Source organism: Canis lupus, chromosome 12, assembly GCF_003254725.2.
Source record: "Canis lupus dingo isolate Sandy chromosome 12, ASM325472v2, whole genome shotgun sequence".
Taxonomy (NCBI): Eukaryota; Metazoa; Chordata; class Mammalia; order Carnivora; family Canidae; genus Canis; species Canis lupus.
The window spans coordinates 67,181,335-67,201,306 of record NC_064254.1 but is presented as its reverse complement, the minus strand read 5'-3'; the positions used below and the strand labels follow the sequence as shown (position 1 = coordinate 67,201,306).

The 19,972-nt window shown below is 40.1% G+C and overlaps 2 protein-coding genes across 5 annotated transcripts in view; one reads left to right on the top strand and one right to left on the bottom strand.

Annotated features, from left to right (window-relative positions):
* Positions 1-7,489, bottom strand: part of CDC40 (cell division cycle 40) — a 52,299-nt gene extending 44,810 nt beyond the window's left edge. The window contains exons 1-2 of the mRNA XM_025444934.3: positions 7,265-7,489; positions 6,819-7,077 (exon numbers count right to left, since the gene is read on the bottom strand). Coding sequence (XP_025300719.3) covers positions 6,819-7,077; positions 7,265-7,446 — 441 coding nt within the window. The 5' untranslated portion in view covers positions 7,447-7,489. The remainder of the gene's footprint in view (positions 1-6,818; positions 7,078-7,264) is intronic.
* A 377-nt stretch (positions 7,490-7,866) lies between these two features.
* The window catches only part of WASF1 (WASP family member 1), a 64,131-nt gene continuing 52,025 nt past the window's right edge, over positions 7,867-19,972 (top strand). For 2 of the 4 annotated variants that reach the window (XM_025444940.3, XM_025444935.3), the window contains exon 1: positions 7,904-8,040. The gene's annotated coding sequence lies outside the window, so the exon portion shown is untranslated. Of the gene's footprint in view, positions 8,041-8,212; positions 8,308-19,972 lie in introns of those variants that run through there. The other 2 variants (XM_025444938.3, XM_025444939.3) reach the window with 2 other exon arrangements.

The window sequence follows — 19,972 nt, the reverse complement described above, 5'->3', positions numbered from 1 at the left end:
ACAATATAAAAAGAATTACTCTTATATACACAATAGTGACAACTAATAAAAAATATAAATAGGTCCCAGTCTCTGGCTCCTGCTAAAATTATAGAACAGATCCAACAACCCTCCAGAAAATGAAGAGTTTTTAATTATAAATTTAATTAGAAAATCTTGGACAATACCACAACCTTGTTTTAATACCCATGGAGTTCAATAATAATTAAGCATGCAATTGAAATTACCACAGAATTACAGAAGACTTCTATTCAGTTTTAATTATCCATAAAAATTAAAGTGTAGTGAGTGCAGGGTATCCTATGGGTCACATAAGTTTGAATAGGTTATCTTCTGTTGATTCAAAGTAATTCGAGAATAAAATGAAATAATATTTACTTTGGAGTCCTTTTCACATTTTCTACCCTTGTACAAATAAGAAAATAGATGGGAAAGCACTTTGTAAACTATAAGGCAGAAAACAACTATTAATCATTATTATGAACTATTTACCAATTTATAGTTTTTTTTTCCCCAGAAAGTAGAAATGACTAGACTTTCTAAGATGGAAGATTGATGAGGTAAGAGAAGTTCACATAAAGATATCCTTTGAGTTTGGCCCTTAACAAATGTGATCTATTTGAAGTTCATTAAGTAGGAGAAAGATTGCCCAAAAAGAAGAAATTTTTTTAAATGCTCAAAATTAGAGGCAGAATTTTCATTTTACTCAAGTCGGCTATGTTAAGGCAGGGACCGCACTGGGGAAAAGTAACACAGTCACGGACTAAAATGAGAGAAAGCCAGGTCTGCTTTCAAAATTGATGTTAAATTTTAACATCAATTAACAAGCAACTCTTGCAACCCAGTGGGCTTTTGCCAAATTTGACAGTGTTGCATTAAAATACATTTTTAACCGGAAAACAATTGTTGTCATACATCAGTGAACACAAGTATCTGGAGTTCTAGCAGAAGAGAAGTGAGAACAGGACTAAAATAATACGGGAAGAGATAGGAAAAAAAATTCCCAGAAACACCAAAGATCCACTCTCCAAACCAATCAATTCCCAATTAAAGACACTCCGCAAATTCTGAGCAGGAGAAACAAAGAGAAATCCACATCTGGGTACCCCATAATGAATACACAGACTGAAACTACACTCCAAATAAAAGGGGGCACAGGGTAAGGGTCTTAAAAGCAGTTTGAAGAAAAAAAGCAAAAAGCTACATGGACAACTGACTTGCTATCAGTGACACTGAAAATCAGAAAATAGAATATTTTAAATATGCTGAGAGGAAAGAATTGCCAGCTAAGTAAACTAAATCTGGTGAAAAGATCCTTTAAAAAAGACGGTTAAATAAAAACATTTAAGAAACCAACTAAGGGGGAACCTGTGTGGCTTGGTCAGTTGAGCAGCCAACTCTTGATTTCTGCTCAGGTCAAGTTCTCAGGGTCATGGGATCCAGGCTTATGTGGGGCTCTGTGCTCACTGGGGAGTATGCTGGAGATTCTTTCCTTTTGCACCCCCCCACCCCCACAGTCCACATATGCACTCTTTCTCTTAAATACATAAATAAATCTTAAAAAAAAAAAAAGACAAACTAAAACTGCAAGCAGTTGCCACCAGTTAACTTTCACAAGAGGACATGAAGTATACAGAGTAGGGAGAAAGAAAGCAACCTCCTGCATATGAGATGCAAGAATCAGCTTAGTGCACCGACATCTTCTTAGGTTTAAATATATATAAAAATAAGAGACAATAATAGCTAAAGTAGGGGTAGGGAAATGTCAATAAAATTGAAGTGTTCTAAGATTTTTGCACTGTTCAGTAAGAGGCAAAGGTGCTAATTAACTCAGATGTTTTAATTTCTACAGTTAACTACTCAAAGAGCAGAAACTGAGTGCCTAATTTACAAATGAGTACAGGAAAAGAATGGAATGATAAAAAAAAAAATCAATCTAAAAGCATGGATGCCTAGCATACTAACTTTCTGTCTGCCTTCTTTTCCATTACTTGTATTTAAGACTACACTTAAAAAGAATTTTTTGCTATGGCTGCATCTCACATGTTCTGTTATTATTTTCCTTATTGTTCAGTTCAAAATATTTTTCCATTATCATTATTTTTTACTTTGGCCCATGGTTATTGAGGGACAATTTCATAATTTTCAAATACAGTAATTTCATTAGTTATTTGTTTAATGCATGGTGGTCAGAGAATGTGGTAATATGATTTAAAGTTTATTGAAACTTATTTTATGGCCCAGTGTAGGCGTTGGCAAACTAGTTTGTAGGCAAAATCTAGCCTACGGTCTGTTTTTGTACCAATAAACTAAAAATGGTATTTAAAGGCTTGTTTAAAAAAGAAAATATGACAAACACTGTATATGGCCAGCACGGCCTAGAGTCTTTACTATTTGGCCTTTTACTGAAGTTTACCAGTTCCCGGCGTAGAATATGGTCAGCTTTTAAAAATGTTTTATTAGTGCTTGAAAACAATATACTGCATTGAGTGCAAGTTCTTTACACAGTTTGTTAATTTTGTTGTTCAAATTTACCGTTTCATTATTGGTATTTTTTGCTTGTTCTACCAATTTTTGAGAGGTATATTAAAATCTCCAGCTGTGATGGTAGATTTGTCAATCTTTCATTGTATGTAGTTCTATCAACTTTTACTTAAATATCTTCAGCTTAGATTATTAGGTGCATATGAATTTAAAACTGCCGTACCACTTTCTGAATTGAGCCCTTCTATCATTAACGAAGTCTACTCTATGGATCTTAATACAACCAGTGCTACTTTTTTTTGCTTAGTATTTGTCAAATGTATTCTCTTTCCATATTCTTACTTTTGATCTTTCTGGAAAATTTAGCAAGCATGGCAAGAAAAGAAATGAAAGAAATACAGATTCAAAGAAAGAAAAAAATACTATCATACTTGCAGCTGATTTAGCTATGTTAAATAGTTAACAGTTATAGCACATGTAACTGACAAAGGATATCATCTAGAATATACAAAGATCTCCTATGAATCCGAAAGAAAACCACCCAATAGTCACTTCAAATAGAAAAAAAAAAAAAAATCAAATCACCAATAACATATATGAAAAGATGTTCGATCTCATTAGTGTTCAGGGAAATAGGTTAAAAACACTGCCTAAGTTTATACTCTTGTTAAAATGCTTGCTGTTACAATACAATTAGTCAAATAAGGTTTTGTTGTTTTATTTGCATATAAACAAAGTAGCGATAATTAACATCCCTAACTCTCTTATCACAGAATTATCTGGGTGGCGAGGGGGGTTGGGGGAATGCTTTAGCCTCAGCTCTGTGCTCTGCTTCTAACAGACCTCTGGTACCTTATGCAGCCTCTCTTCCTGGATTACTTTACTTAAAACTTGAGGTGACTGAACAAAATGAGTTCTAGAGACATTCCCTCGCCCCCACCCAATGTACACTGATTCTTAATGTATGTGCTTTTTCAAGACTTTCTTTTGCATTTACTCTTTCATTCATTCTCTCACCAAACACCTTTCCCTCGATCTTGTATACTAGGCATAGGAGACATGAAAATAAATAGACACAACCATCTCTGGTCTCCAGGGTCTCACAATATTTCAGGGTAAAGAAAAAGTTAATAAGTCACAGCAAGTCAATGCAGTGAGGGCTATAACGGAGGTACAAAGGAGGGCGCCTGGACAGAGAAGGAAGTGTGTGCAGTGAGATGGAAGGACAGTAGAATTTGGGGCAGGGAGTAGCATGAAGTATGAGGAAAGGGATTTCCAGGCAGAGAGACAAGTATGGCCAAAAATCTTGAGAGCTTAAAAGGAAAATAAGGCTTTTGGGGCTTTGTAGAGCATTCAGCAGGCCTCATGTTACATAAGGATCTGAGAAATTATCCAGTAGTAACACAATGCCTTTGGGCAGCGAAGTGGTAGGATGCTGGAATTTACAAAGATTACACTGTGAAGGGAGGAATGGTATATGGATGGAACTAGGAAACAAGAAAGGAGTAGAAAGACCAGTTAGAAGGTTATTATAATGGTCTTGCAGAGAAATGAGAATCTGAAATAAAATAATTGACAAATACCATTGTGTCACAATGAGAGGACCCACTACCCAAAAGCAGGGGTTGAGAGAGAAAGACAAGAATGACTCCTGGGAGAAGTAATGAAGACATGAAGTAAGCCTGTATCAGTGGAAATGCAGAGGAAGAAATTAATTTGAGAGAAATTAACGAAGCAGAAACGTTAGAACCAGCTAAAGACTAGCTTCAAGGCTGAGGCAGGAGGAAAAGGAAGGCCCTTCTATTTTGGCTTGGACTAATAAGTGAGTTGTGGATCATTAACCAAAATGGGAAAAATAAGCGAGGTGGATTTTTTTTTGGGGGGGGGGAGGGGGGGGAGTATGGATTTTTCAGCACATTGGATTGCAGGTGCCTGAGAACCACCTGGAGAGAGAAGTTTAATAGTTCTGGAGCCAGCAAGGGATTTAGAGTGGGGAATAATAAGGATGGTGTGTCTGACAGTGTTATGAGTGCTTAATGTGCTTTACAATAGGTCTGTCCATGAGATGGGTCCTAGCGTCATCCCCACTTTCCAGAGGGGAGAAGCCTTTGGGACAGAACACTTAGGTAGCTCATGCGAGGTCACCGTTTGGGTGAAAGCCAGAACAGTATTTGAATCCTGACGGTCTGGATTCCAGAGGCTCTGTGCACCACTTCAGAGGGTTCACCTGTGAGGTGACACCTTCAGACTGAAGCTGAAGGCCTGAGAGAGCGGGAGAGATGAAGGGGGTGGGGGTGGACTAAGGGCAGGGTCCCAGGAAACACACATGGGAACACAGAAGAACAGGGTATGGGACGACTGACGATGGCCCTACAGAAGCCACAGGGAGAGAAAGTTCTAAGAATAGTGTCACTTGAGGCAGATACTCAAGTCAGATGGCAAAACCTGACAAGTTCTCACCATTTCTTAGGGAGAGGAAGTAGCTTCCTAAGAGGCTGGAGCTAGGTTGTGCTTGGTTGAGGAGACAATGAGATGAAGGGACAGCTCCAAAAAAGCCAAGCTGTGAAAAGAATGACGCCTTTCAGACGTGGCTAGAGTGACACAAGTTTGGGGACTTTGTCATAAAGATAGGAGGATCCTAAGCATTCTTTCCTACCATTCTATAAATGAAAAAAGCAATATTCATAAAAACTTGCAAAAGTCTCAAAAGTTATAACAGTAGACTTGGGAACATCTTTTTTTTTTTTTTTTTAATTGAAGTCTAATCAGATACAACGTCATATTAGTTTCAGGTACGTGACACGTCGAGGTGACGATTCTTTTTTTTTTTTTTTTGTAAACAAATCCAAAATGGTTTAATGTCATATAAGACGATTCCATAGGAAACATCTGAAGTCCAAAGTCATTCTTGTACGCTGCCTCCCATCACCACATGTTGAGCTTCCGGTCACCCCCACTTAGCTCTCCTGGGCCTGTACCAGCTGGTGGATGCTTTCCTCTGGTTCTAGACACACCAGCCCTTCCTCAGATCTTCAGACACACTAGGCTCTTTGGCCATGTCAAGGCTCTGCTGTCTCCTTTGGCAACTCTTGCCTTACCTTGCACATGTCTGGCTTCTCCTCCTTCTTCTCAAAGCTGCCTTCTCCGGAAAAGACTTTTCCCCGGCCCATCTATGGAAGCCACGCTCCTAACCTTATTCCCTCTCACAGAACTCTTTTATTTTTTTTATTATTATTTTTTTTTTCCTTCAGGGGGCTCAATCCAATCTGTAATCACTTTATTTGCTCACGTGTTAAAGGCTCCCTCTTCCACTATGCATCGAGATGGCAAAGGTGCCTGGCTCACTGGCCTCTGTGTCTTCAGCCCCTGGAAGAGTCCCTGGCAAATAACATGTCTCCAGCAAACAATTAAGTGAACTCGTACAGCTCGGTTTCTCCCTCTATCACTTTCCCCACCTGGGACCCAGCACGGCCTTTCCTCGCTGTGTTACTATACGTCTGAGTACAAAAATACACATAGGGGATCCCTGAGTGGCTCAGCGGTTCAGTGCCTGCCTTCGGCCTAGGGCGTGACCCTGGAGACCCGGGATCGAGTCCCACGTCAGGCTCCCTGCATGGAGCCTGCTTCTCCCTCTGTCTCCCTCTGTCTCTCTCTCTGTCTCTCTCTCTCTCTCTATATATATATGTATATCATGAATAAATAAATAAATAAAATCTTTAAAAAATATATACATAGACGTACCTACACACATACCTATAATCACAAGGGGGTAAACTGACATTTATGGCACTTTCAGTAGACGCTACAATCGTTACCATTTCACTTAATTTTTACACAACGCTCTCGGAGAGAGAACGCACTTCTAAACGTAGCCCCGCCGGCCGGGTGATGGAACAGCGGAGGTTTGCAGGACTTGCCCAAGTTCACAGACGTGGCGGAGCTGCGATCAGAATCCAGCTCTGACCTCAGCAACAAAGCCGCGCCAGCGCGCACCTCGACGGGAGGCTAGTTTGGGAAGTTCCGATTCACACCTGCGCCACCCAGGCCACGTCCTGGTCACAATAAATTCAACGTTCACTCCCCCCCCCCTACCCCTCACCCCTCACCCCTCGCTCGGTGGCGGGAGGCGAAAGCCGGGAGCGGCCGGAGAGCGGAGGGCAACTTCCGAGCCCCGGCTCCCCCCCGAGGACCACGCCGGCAGGAGGAAGAGGAGAGATCCGAGCGCGGGCGACTTCTACCTCAGCCCCGCGGAGGAGGCAACGCGGGGCCTGACGATGGCCGCGGCAGAAGCGGGCAAGTCCCGCACGCACTGCCTCGGGGGCCCCAGAGCTTACCTTAACTGCCACCTCCGGAGCCGAGTCCACCGCCACTGCCAGAGAGGGCTTGGTCGAAGCCGACTTCGTCAGGTGCATGAGCGAGTCGGCGGCTGGCAGGCAACACCGCCCGCCCTCACTGTCCGAGTCCGATTCGGACCCTGAGCCCGAGCCGTAGGACGCAGCCAGAGCTGCAATCGCAGCCGACATGACGGCGACAGACCCTCTGCGGAGACCAGGCCCGGGCGGAAGAAGCGGCTTCCAGGTCCTGACAGATGACCTGACGGATTATACACACACACACACACACGTTATTTTACTTCCTTCGCTAACAACTCACTTACGGCATTTTAAGATGTACACAACGTGGTATTCGAAGACGCACGAGAGGGCTGAGAACACGGAAGCGCTTATCTAGGGAAATTAAGGGAAAAATTCTACAGTCCCTAAAAACTTCCAGGACCTACGTGGCCAGACGAAAGACTACGAGTCCCGAAGTGCCTCGAGGCAGCCAGGTCCTACACTCCCGGCGGGCAGCGCGGCGGGAAGTTGGCAGAGGCGCAGTGGGAAGTGTAGTTCGGAGGGAGGGGCGGGGCGGGGCCAAGTGGGCGGGCCTCTCCGCGGCCCCGCCCCCGGACGGAGGGTTCATTCAATTGGCTCTCCTCTTCCCTCACTCCCGGGCCGAGCGCTGTTCTCTCCATCCCCTTCCCCCAAATTGAGGATCGGGCAGTACCATAGAGCCTCGGGAAATGGGGGGGGAAGCCGTCTTCCTGCCGTGCGCCGGCTGAGGGGGCGGAGGCCGAGTTCTCCACCGCGGCGGCACCCGGGCGCTGGGAGCTGAAGAGGACAGTGAGGAGCTTGAGTTGGAAGCCCTTGAGTGGTGGAGAATAGGTCCTGATGGGAGGGACGGGAGATTAGGTGTCGAGGTCCCGCGGTCGCCCCCCCCGCCCTCCCCCGCTGCAGGCGCGGATCGCCGCGCCCGGTTGTGGAGCGTCGCGCGCGGGGAGGGGGCGGGTGGGGGGCGGCGGCGGCGGCGGCGGCGGCGGCTCGCGGCGTTGTTCGCTCGCGCGTCGAGCACACGGTGGGTCCGGCGGCGCGGCGGCGTTCCCGGGAGCCCGGAGCCCGTTCCGCTCCGGAGCCCGTCGCTCCTGGAGGCTCTGAGGTGGAGTCGCGGCGGCCGAGGGGGGACCGAAGCATGAAGACGGGGTAAGGCAGAAGCCCCCCCGCCCCCCATGATTTCACGGTGAGCGCGAGTCTCTCAGGAATTGTGTTTCGGGGGCGGGCGCTGCCGCGGGAGGAACTCCTCCTCACCGGCCGGAACGCGCGGAGGTGTGTGTGTGGCGCTCCCGCCCGGTAAAGGTGACGGGGATGGGCGCGCCGCCCCCGCCCCCCCCCCCCTCGGCCGCGGGTTTCCGGAGCTCCGGCCGCCCACCCGCCAGCCGCGCCGGGGGCTGAGGGAGACGCCGAGGGAGACGCCGAGGGAGACGGCGGCCGCCCGAGGCCGCCCGAGGTGGGGACACTGCAGGTGTCACCTGGGCTGCCGGGCACCCCCTGCGGCCCCGGGGGTGGGGCGGGGGCGGGGGCGGGGGCGAGGAGCCCGGGCTCGCGCGACGTGCGGGAGGCTCAGCGCAGCCGGCCGGTGCGTTTGCGTGTGGGCGCCGCGCGTCTTTCTGTCACCGACCGAGAGGTAAGGCGACGCCCCGGGGCCGCCCGCCCCTCCGCCCCGACGTCGGCCCGACTCGCCCATTGTGCCGCCCGGATCATTATTCAACTCTGCAGCATCCATCCATTGCACCTTTTTCTTCCCATTTCTGTTTTCCCCTGGCTACAGCGTGCCCCCTAGCTTCGGTGTGCTCCGACGCCGCCGCCCGCAGGCGCTCGCCGGGGGATGCGCGCGGAAGGAGGACGCGACCGAAAGCGCATCCCATCCCGGCCCGAACCTTCACAGCCTGGCGCCGATTAATCCAGCCGATTAATTGATCTAGCTAACCCCCGGCTAGCGAGACGCTCGAATAGGACCCGGTCTCATCCCGCCGCCCCCCCCCCCACCCCGTTTCCGCAGGAGGGGAGCCTCGGCTCACAATTTAACGTCGTCTTCGGTGGTGGATCCGCGGACCCGTTAAGTCCTGTTTCTCGTGCGGTAACTGATGTGTGGGTCATCCGCCCCGTCTCCTGTGCCCACCTTCAGTGTGCGCGGGGGGCAACTTCCATCTAAGGGCTGGTAGTACTATCGCATAATTAGAAACGCAGGCTTGCCTCTGCTCCCAGGAGCGGTTTCTCCCCCCCACCCCCACCCCCCACCCAGGTGCTTGACTTTGTGTTAGCAAAGTATTTTTTATTTTACGGCGAGTGTTGGAAGAAAGGACTATGATCTACAGTCTTCTGGAGTCTTGAATGAGAAAAGTTTTGGTGTTTGGTTGTTTTTCAGTAATAGAATATTTTATTGCTGATCCTAGCCTTCAGTTGAATGAAAGGAAGCCTTTCATATTGAAGGTGGGGGTTTTTCAACTGCCAATAATGAGCATTTGCTAATTCCTCTAATTTTATTTTATTTTCTTTTATTCAGTTCTTTGCAATATCATGTATTTAACATGACTTGCTGTTAGGATATTTTCTGTCTCTGTCTCTCTCTCTCTCTCTCTCTTTTTTTTTTTTTCTAACTTCTCTCTCCAAGGATGGGCAGGCTCCAGTTTTGCACGATCTACCTGAAAGATGGAATATGTTTCTGAAAATGGAAGGAACAACTGTTGGTTACGTGATTATGATGTTAAAAACTGTCTACCTCTCCTTCCTTAAAAATAAATGATTCACTACCAAAAATAAGTGTTTTTTTTGTTGTTGTTGTTGTTGTTTTTGTTTTTTGTTTGTTCTTTTGGTAAGCCTCCCCTTCCAGCTTCTCTTGTTTAAGCTTGTTGCCATAACCCTCTGGATAAAACAGAATTGCACATAGGCATCGCAGAGGCAGTTGTTTTAAGATACAGTAATTGTTTTATGGCATTTGGAAGTGGCGCACATATAATATAACTTGATAGCGTAGTATCAGGTGATTGGTTAGGAAATGACCTTGCAATTTACAAAATGGACACCTCTGTGCCTTAGTTTCCTTATGTGTAAATGGAGAAAATACTCATTTATGTCACTGAGGAGTACGCATAAATTCAATATAGATGTTTTCATAATGCTTTTAAGGAAAATTTAGGTATTTTAACTGATGGATGATGAAAATATTTCAGAGTTAAGTACAAGGATGTCATTAGGATATTCCGTGGCATTTTAGAATGGCTGATTTACATTGAATTTTGCTTGGGAAATCATGGCTCTATATTGAAAAAGGTTTCTCATCAAGAGTTTCTATTAATTGCAAATTTAATGGGCATTATAGTTGATATCTATTTATAGTTATAACTATAGATGTAGTTTATATCAATGAAAAAAAGTTATATGGCTTGGTAATAAACAAGTAGAATCTTGAATTAAGTTAAAAAAAAACAGAAATTGAAATATTTGCACATGACATGGCCCAAAATACATAGTTGTGGTCATTTGTAAGGTATGATATGAAGTTTTATTATTCAAGTTTGTAAATAATCACATTCAGATGCAGTGTATTTATATTGTATCATACTATATTTAATTATACATTTTGCTTCATTTTCAGAATAGTTTAAGGTATCTATTTCCAAGTGTTTGCTTTTCAGTATCACAGAGATGGTAATAGTAGCTTTTGATTTCCTTACTGGAGTATTATTAACTCAGTTAATTTTCATAGCAAAAGCTACTGTTAAGATATTAGGGCTTTTTACCAAAGCCATATTTTTGGTTACTTTGTGGGGAAGCCTCATATAGATAAGTTTATACAAATGTCTTTAGAATTACCATTGTGTAGTTTCTGTTTTTGAAAATGAATTTAATTGGATTTTTAATGTTTTATCAAATGACCAACTTTAAATTCAACTGTCATTATCCCTTGGGTAAATACAGTTAAAGGGGGTGGGGGTGACTGAGGGGGGCACTTGACGGGATGAGCACTGGGTGTTATTCTGTATGGTGGCAAATTGAACACCAATAAAAAATAAATTTATTATTAAAAAAAATACAGTTAAAGGTTTTTCTAAGCTCTTTGAGGACAGGAACTAACTTGAGTCTTATTGTCATAAATCCAAAGTTGCTAGCATAGTGTTTAGCAAATAGTAGGGGCTTATTTTCATTGTTGTTGTTGTTGTTAGACAAATAAAATGAATGGGTGGAGAATACCCATTGATTTAATAGACTAAATAGAAAATTTTAAAAACAGATTTGTCAAACACACTGTAATTCATGAAACATAGCTTTATCTCAGGAGAAAAGAGAAAATGTTTTAGAGGTTTTTTGAACTTTATTTACCTGTTCAGATAGAATTCCTTACCTGTGCATTTTTTGAAAGAGTACAAAATACCTATATACTATAATGTGGGTTGTCAACCTTTCATTTATAAAATTATTAGTTTTACTTCTTTTAGGTCACTTCATTAAAAATACGCATTAAAGTTTTTTTGTTGTTTTTTCTAAATTAGATAAGTTTAAAAATGTTTTTGATTCTTTTTTACTTATATCAGCTTTCCAATGAAATAATATTAAAAAGATGTATATAAGTTATATCCTGTGCTAAATGTGCCTGACTACCAAATTTTAGAAATAAATGACACCTGAGGTAAAGCTTTTTATAAAATGAAGAATCTTGTATTTTTAATTTATCACATTCAGTTTATAATATTGAGTCTTTGTGTATTGCTGGTTCCTAATTTAGCATGAGATCTATATTTTAAAACTTGTAAAATGGTTTAGAACTTGGAACTTTCTCGAAAACAATATGCTTGGTGGTTAGATTTGCAGACAGCCCACCAAATTTAACCCATAATGTACCTAAATTATAAGATTTATAATACCAACTGTATTAATAGTAATTAGGATAAATATATTGAAAATACTTACACTATGTACAACAATTTTTCTTTGGGAAAATCCATTCAGAATTTTCCTTGAAATGCCAGGAATACACTTCTCTTGTGTTAGATATGACATTTTTAGGAATTGTTCTCTAACACCCACTGGTTATGAAGGGGAGGATCTTCCTCAGTTCAGTGATCCTTACATTATATGGGGCAAGAGGTGAGAGAATGAGAGAAATTGGAGCGAGGGTCTTCTGTGTGATGTTTGACAAGTCATTTTACTTTCCACTTTTCAGGGTCTTTGGTTTTCTCAACTGTAAAATGAGAAGGTTGAAGTAGATCATCTCTGAGTTTCCTTTCAGTTATAAGTAAAATTCAAAGACATTTATTTTTTTTTTTTAATTAATTATTTTACATATACATAGAGATAGGCTGTCAGTTGAGCAGGGAGCCCAATGCAAGGCTCGATTCCAGGACACTGGGATCATGACCTGAGCTGAAGGCAAATGCTTATTAACCCATTGAACCACCCAGGCGCCCCTCAAAGGCATTTTTTTCTGATAGTTCATTTTTCCTTTCTAATGTTACTGCTTATGTACCTCCTCTCAGATAATTTCTCTCCTCTGAATCTACCTCTGAAAAGATTATAGTCTTAATCTTTTTCTCACATGCTTACTCTTGGAAGCAAGAGTTTTTAGGGTTTTTAAAGGAGTTCTTTGTAATGTTTGTCATTTCGTCTGCTTTTATTTTTATTCTTTTTTTGTTTTTTAACTCCTAGTACCACCAAGAAACAAAATTAAGATGATTTGCTTTGTTAAGTTTTTTACTGACAGCTTTTGAATAAAGTCAAGTTAGATTTTATTTATTCTTTGGAGAAAAATCATATCCAGTGAATCTCCAGAGAAATTTTTTTTATAAGGAAAATATTGGAACTAAAGTTTTGGAGTGGGTTTATGAAAGTAAAGTGATGGAATATGGCTTGGGAATAGGGTTGTCACATACGTATGGGATATCCTGCATTTTTATTTGTTAAATCTGGCAGTCTTACATTGAGTGCTCTGGAACTTTGGGCATGGCAGGAGGGTTGGAGGCAGAATGAGAGAGTGAGTTCATGGATTCCTTGAGAACAGAGACAGTTTTATTGTTGTTTTGGTTGATTGTTTTGTTTTGCTTCATTTTTGTGTTTCCAAAACTTGTTCTATAAGTTAAATGGATAGTGAATACAGTTAGTACAGAAGAGCAGGTAAGTAATTCTCTTAGGTGGAAAGATCAGGATGCTCTGAGAAAAAGGGTCATGAAATGCAGCTATGTTGGTCATACACATTGGAGTATTTTAATTAACTTATCTGGAGGTTAATAATATTCAAAAACAATAGGTAACGTGTTTTTCTTAATGATAAAAAATAACATTACATGCTTGCTATATATACAAATCACTCTATAGCTACCATTATATCATTTTATTTAATTGGTATCATAGTCCCATTAGAATTTAATGGAAGAAGAGAAGTAACTGAAATAAACAAGTTTATTCTTCTCAGCAGAAGCACAGCTTCTCTGAGAATCACTTTCTCTTCCTTTTCCTCAGTAAGTTACTGCGGAACTTGATAACAGTAATTCTGCTAGCCTGCTACCCTTCCCCTCATCTGTAATTGGTCAGTCTAGTGGTAGTTACCACTCATCCTATGCTAAACCAATTATTAGCACATAATTATCGAAGGCCAGCTGGGTGCCAGAAGTCTACAATGGAGAGCAAAACAGAGGTCTCAATTCTCTTGGAATTCACAGTATAGTAAGAGAGACAGTTACTGAATAAATACACGTATCTGTAATCAGGAATTGCGGTGAATGCTATAAAGGAAAAAATAGGGAACCTAATTTACCTTGGGAGTCAGGGAAGGTTCTTTGAGGAAATATTAGTGGAAGTTAGCTATGTAAAAAAGGAGAATGCAAGGGGTACGTGCGTTAAGCAATCTTGAGGTGGGAGAGAGCTTGGTAGGTTCAACTAAGAACTAAGAAAAGGGCAAAGTAAATAAAACTCAACTATATAGTGAGCAAGGGGGATTGTGGCCTAACGTGATAAGATTGTAAAGGTAAATGGGCGAGACATGTAAGGTCCACATACGTCGTGTTTCAACTAGGGTTGTGGATTTTATTTTCAGTGTATTGGGGAAAGCCTTGTAGGGTTTTAATCAGGTTAACAAGTGGACCAGATCTGTCTTTTTAAAAGATCGCTCTGGGAGATTCAGTCACAATTCTGCCCATGTCTGGTGTTTGTTGGTGCAGTTCTATACTTCTGCACTAAGCCGGGAGGACACTTAAGAGCTTTTCCTGAATCCTAAGTACCCAGAGGTTTGACTGCTTTGTTTTTGCTCTAGTGGCTGAAACTGTAAGATCTTCAAACCCAGAAACTGGTATTGTTTCTTGTCATGTGAACTAGATAAACAGGGGCATTTGGAAGAAAGAACGAGAAGCTGATACACAGTCTTGGCTGTGTTCACCTGTCTTTGTCCATGGTCCTGAGATTGGGTTAAATACCACTCCTTAAACTACTGGTTCTAATGGAATTCTGAGGGAGGCAGAGGTTGGGTGTAGTTGATTGATACCTGTTAGGTGATGATGACAGCAATGCTTTATTTTGGGTATGATTTGCAATGGTATGGCTTTTTGCCATTTTTTTCTCTTAAGTAACAGTTACTCAGGTCTACTCTAATAAATTAATGTTTCTATACTGACTTAACTCATTTGAAGAGAAAAAGAAAAATCTTGCATGTCAGGGCATAGATTAACTTACTTGATTTTTCTACCAAAAGTATGAAGTCTGTCATTTTTTTCACATTATGCTACAAAAGTAAGTTTTTTTTGTTTGTTTTCCACTCTTTAATAACACTCTGTTGTCTTAAATGTGTATATATTTTTTTGAGGAAGGATAAATTTTGTAATGTGCTAGAAATGATGTTGGAACATTGTGGAAAGGTTAAGGAAAAAAGGAACAGGAGAAGCATTTTATATTTTAGTTGAGGATGAAGACTAGCACTTATTTACTCTAAAAACCAAAGTAAATGCTTTGTGTGATGACATATCATAATATATGGCTAGAAACTTACCAATTTTGTTGATATTTTCAAAGAATCTTGTGGTTTCATTTGTTTTCTTTGTTGATTTTTTGTTTTCAATTTTGTTGATTTTTCTGCTTGCTTTTAGGTTTATATGCTATTCTTTCTATAGTTTCTAAGATGGAACCTGAGAGGGATGCCAGGGTGGCTTAGGGGTTGAACATCTGTCTGCCTTTGGCTCAGGGCGTGGTCTCGGTCCTCTTACTGAGTCCCACGTCGGTCTCCCTGCGAGGAGCCTGCTTTTCCCTCTGCCTCTCTCTGTGTATTGCTCATGAATAAATAAATAAAATCTTTTTTAAAAAAAACGATGGAACCTGAGATTATTGATTTTAGATCTTTCTTCTTTCCTACTGTATGCATTCAGTGCTATCAATTTCCCTCTAAGTACAACTTTTGATGGATTCCACACATTTTGATAAGTAGTATTTTCATTTTCACTTATTTCAAAATATTTTAAAATTTCTCTTGAGACTTCTTTGACTAATGTGTTATTTGGAAGTGTGGTGTTTAATCTCCAGATATTTTGGGATTTTCTAGCTGTTGCTTTCTATTTTAATTCCATTGTGGTCTGAAAGCATACATTGTATGATGTCTATTCTTTAAATTTTGGAGGGTATGTTTTATGATCCAAAGTGTGATCTGTCTTGGTGAATGGTCTATATGAACTTGAGAAGAATGTGGTTTCTGCTGTTGTTGGGTGAAGTACTATATAAATGTCAATTAGATCCAGTTGATTGATGGTGTTGTTCTGTTCAGCCTTGTCCTTACTAATTTTCTGCCTGTTGGATATGTCAGTTACTTATAGAGGGGTGTTGAAGTCTTTATAATAGTGAATTCATCTATTTCTCCTTAGAGTTCTATCAGATTTTGTCTCACATATTTTGGTGCTCTGTTGCTGGGTGTATATACATTAAGGATTGTTATGTCTTCTTGAAGAATTTACCCCTTTATATTATGAATGCCATTCTTTATCACTGAAAAATTCCCCAGCTCAGAAGTCTGCTTTCTCTAAAATTTTTTTTTTTTTTTTTTTTTTTTTTTTATTTATTTATGATAGTCACAGAGAGAGAGAGAGAGGCGCAGAGACAGGCAGAGGGAGAAGCAGGCTCCATGCACCGGGAGCCCGATGTGGGATTCGATCCCGGGTCTCCAGGATCGCGCCCTGGGCCAAAGGCAGGCGCCAAACCGCTGCGCCACCCAGGGATCCCATGCTTTCTCTAAAATTAATATAGCTACTCCCTCTTTCTTTTGATTAGTGTTAGCATGTCTCTATCCCTTTACTTTTCATCTCTCTGTATCTGTATATTTACAGTAGTATCTTGTAGATAACACATAGTTGGGTTTTTTAAATCCACTCTGAAATTCTCTTCTAATTGGTATATTTGAATCATTCACACTTATGGTTATTGATATAATTGGATTAATAGCTATCATATTTGTAACTTTTTTATTCTCTACAGTTATTCTTTGTTTCTTTTTTTCCCTCTTTCTCAGCCTTCTCTGGCTTTAATTGTGCATTTTATATGGTTCCATTTTCTCTCCGCTCTTAGAGTACCAATTATACTTACTTTTTTTTTTTTTTTCAATTACACTTTTTAAATGTTTTTTAGTGGTGGTCCTAGAGTATGCTGCTTAATATAAATAACACATTGCCAGCTAACAGGTGTTGAGATTTTTTTATATGGAGAATTCCCAGTTTCTCTCTTCCATCCCTTATAACATTGCTGCCATACATTTTACATATCCATATGCTAGAATCACCTGGAACTTTGTGGCTATTAGCCCTTTAAACAAACAATTATGTTAGATTCAGGAATTTAAAAAATGAAGATTTTGTCTCCCCTTCATTTATTCATTCTCTGTGGTTCTTTATTTATGTAGATTGTAGTTTCTAAGCTATGTCATTTTCCTTTTCTCTAGAGAACTTTTTTCTTGCAAGGCAGGTCTACTGGTGACAAATTCTCTCAGTTTTTATTTGGCTGAGAAAGTCTTTATTTCTTTCCATTTTTGGAAGGTAATTTCTCTAATGACAAAATTTTAGGTTGGTGTTTTTTTTTTCAACACTTGAAATATTTCATTCCACTGTCTTGTTTGAATGGTTATGGATGAGAAGTCCAACATAATTTTTATCGTTGTTCCTCTATAGGTAAAGTGTTTTGTTTCGTTCTTTCCTGATTCCTTTCAATGTTTTTCTCTTTGTTTTTATTTTTTTTTTGCAGTTTGTATGTACTTAGGTATAGATATTTTGGTATTTGTCTTTGCTTGATATTTTCTGAGCTTCATGGATTTATGGTTTGGCTTCTGTCATTAATTTTGGAAAATTCTCAGGTATTATTACTTCAAACATTTCCTCTACTCTTTTTTTTTCTTTTCTAGTATTTCTTACATATCTGTTGCACTTTCTTTAATTGTCCATAGTTTTTGAATAGTCTTTTTTTTATTCTCTTTTCTCTTTGCATTTTAGTTGGGGAAGTTTCTATTGATACTTCTTTGAGCTCATTGATTCTTTCCTTAGCTGTGTCCAGCTTACAATTATCCTGTCAAAGGCATTCTTCATTTCTGTTACAGTTTTTTTTTTTCTGATTTCTAATGTTTCTTTTTGATGGGTTCATAGAATTTCCCTCTCTCTGTTTATATTCCATTTGTTTATGTTGTTTACTTTTTTCCATTAGAGCCCTTGCCATGGTAATCATAGTTATTGTAAATTTCCAGTTTGATCGTTTCAAATCCGCTGTATCCAGATTTGGTTCTGCAGCTTTGTCATTGCTGAAAATGCTTTTATTTCTTTTAGCATGCCTTATAGTTTTTTGTTGAGAGCCACACATGATATGCAGGATAATAATAGAAACTGAAGAAGGTAAGTCTTTTGTATGAGGTTTTATATTTCCCTAACTGGGACACAGGCTGTGTTTATTGTTTGATCTTGCTGTAGGTATCAGAGATTTCAATTTCCTATAGTGTTCTTGTTTTTGTTTCCCTTCCTGTCTTCTGGTTTCCCTAGAAATACCTTTTTAAATAGTCTGAACCTTGTAGTTTTTTTTATTCTTAGCTATAATCTTATTGTTGTATAGAGGCCCTGTTGATATGGTGGTAAGGTGTGGGAAGTGGGGAAATAGTCTATAATCCTATGTCAGCTTTTTTTTTTAAGACTTTACTTTTAAGTAATCTCTATACCCAACTTGGGGCTCAGATTTACAACCCCAAGATCAAGACTAGCGTGAGACTAGGCTGCCTAGGACAATGTTTTGAAAGAAGATATTATGATTTATTGATAATTCTGAGAAAGGGGGCAGAGTTGATTCAGAGGAAGATAGCTTAGCAACAAGTACACCTTGAAACTTAAAGACTAAATTGATGAAATAATATGTTGATAGGGAATATCGTTCAACTTAGGTTAGAATACATTAGGTTTTATGAAGATAAAGACTGAGAAAAATAAGCAAAGCTGTTTTTAATTAGTTCTGCAACTGGGCAGGCATTCAGGATATTCCTAAAACTCTTGATAATCAGATAGAATTTAGATATTTCACTTACTTCAATATTATTCTCCAAACAACTTAGCAATTTTTGAGGTAACAGTTTTTAGTGACTTGACACTCAAAAGTGATCCATGGACCAGTAGCATCAGCATCATATGAGAACTTGTTAGAAGTGAAGAATATTAGGTATACCCCTTACCTGCTGAATCAGAAATACTGAGTCAGTTTAACAAGATCCCTGGGTGACTGGCATATGCATTAATGTTTGAGAATCTCTGACTTACTGTGCTTTAAATTTTGCAATAGAGAAAGACCATTGTCAAGGTTTTCAGTTATTTTTATGGCTTATGGTTTAAAGAGAGAAGTGCATACTGGCTTAAGTGTAACTTTAGCAGTATTGACAAAATTGTGCTAACTAATGGGATACGCTAATCTATTTTAAAAATCTTATATACTCGGGGCACCTGGGTGGCTCATTTGGTTAGATGTCTGCCTTTGTCTCAGGTCATGATCTCAGGGTCATTGGATGAAGCCCCAATTTGGTCTCCCTGCTCAGCAGAGAGTCTACTTCTACTCCCTCTGCCCTTTCCTCCTACCACTATACACACTGGCACGCTCTCTGTCCCTCTCAAATCTTTAAAAAATAAAAATGAAATAAAATCTTATATGCAAATCTGATGATTTATAGGTCAAAATTGAAATTTAAAAAATTTGGTTAATTTTTTGTTGGTTAATTTTTAAACTTGTAAAATGTGGTAATGTCTACATCTACACTGAGAATTGAGATATTCAATTTACATGTTTTTTCCAAAAAATATAGCTTCTCCCTTTAAAAGTAAAATTTGTATTTTAATTACTTTATACAGGAATAGTCCTGAAAGTATTATACAGTTCTCTGTTTCCTTAAAAAAAGTATATGGATTGTGATATAGCTTTTTCTTAATGACAAAGATACCCCTGTCATCTACTGAAGCCTTATATGTATAGGTGCTTTTGGGTTAAACTGATTAATTAACTCATTATGAAAACTTACTGTTATTGTAGTTTGTTGTAATTCAAAGATGTTGGTTATTAGGGAACATAGGATTATTTATCCATATAATAATTTATCCTACCTTGCTGGCCTATATTATTGTGTTTGATACTTTAATTTTTTTTTTAAGATTTTATTTATTTGAGATACAGAGGAAGAGCATGAATGGGAGGAGGCCAGAGGAAGAGGGAGAAGCAGACTCCCTGCTGAGCACAGGGCTCCATACAGGGCTCCAAGTGGGGCTCAATCCAGGACTCTGAGATCATGACCTGAGCCACCCAGGCACCCCTGAACTTTCTTAGTATTTCTATCAATATTACATGCCTACTTCTAGCTGCTTCCCCTTCTAAATTGTTGGCTTCTGATCTACTACATTCTAGGAAACCAAATGAGATTATATATCATAGGAAGGTCTTGGCCTCTCCATTAATTAATTAATTAATTAATATTTATTCAGCAGTTGTTAAGTGCCATGTTCTGCTAAGTGTTGAGTATTCCAGTAGAGAACAAAATCCTTGCTCATATGTGGCTTAAATTCTTGTGGGGGAGATAGGGAGTAAGCAAATAGCAATGCAACAAAATGATAGATGGCAATAAGTGCAATGAAAAAAATAAAGCA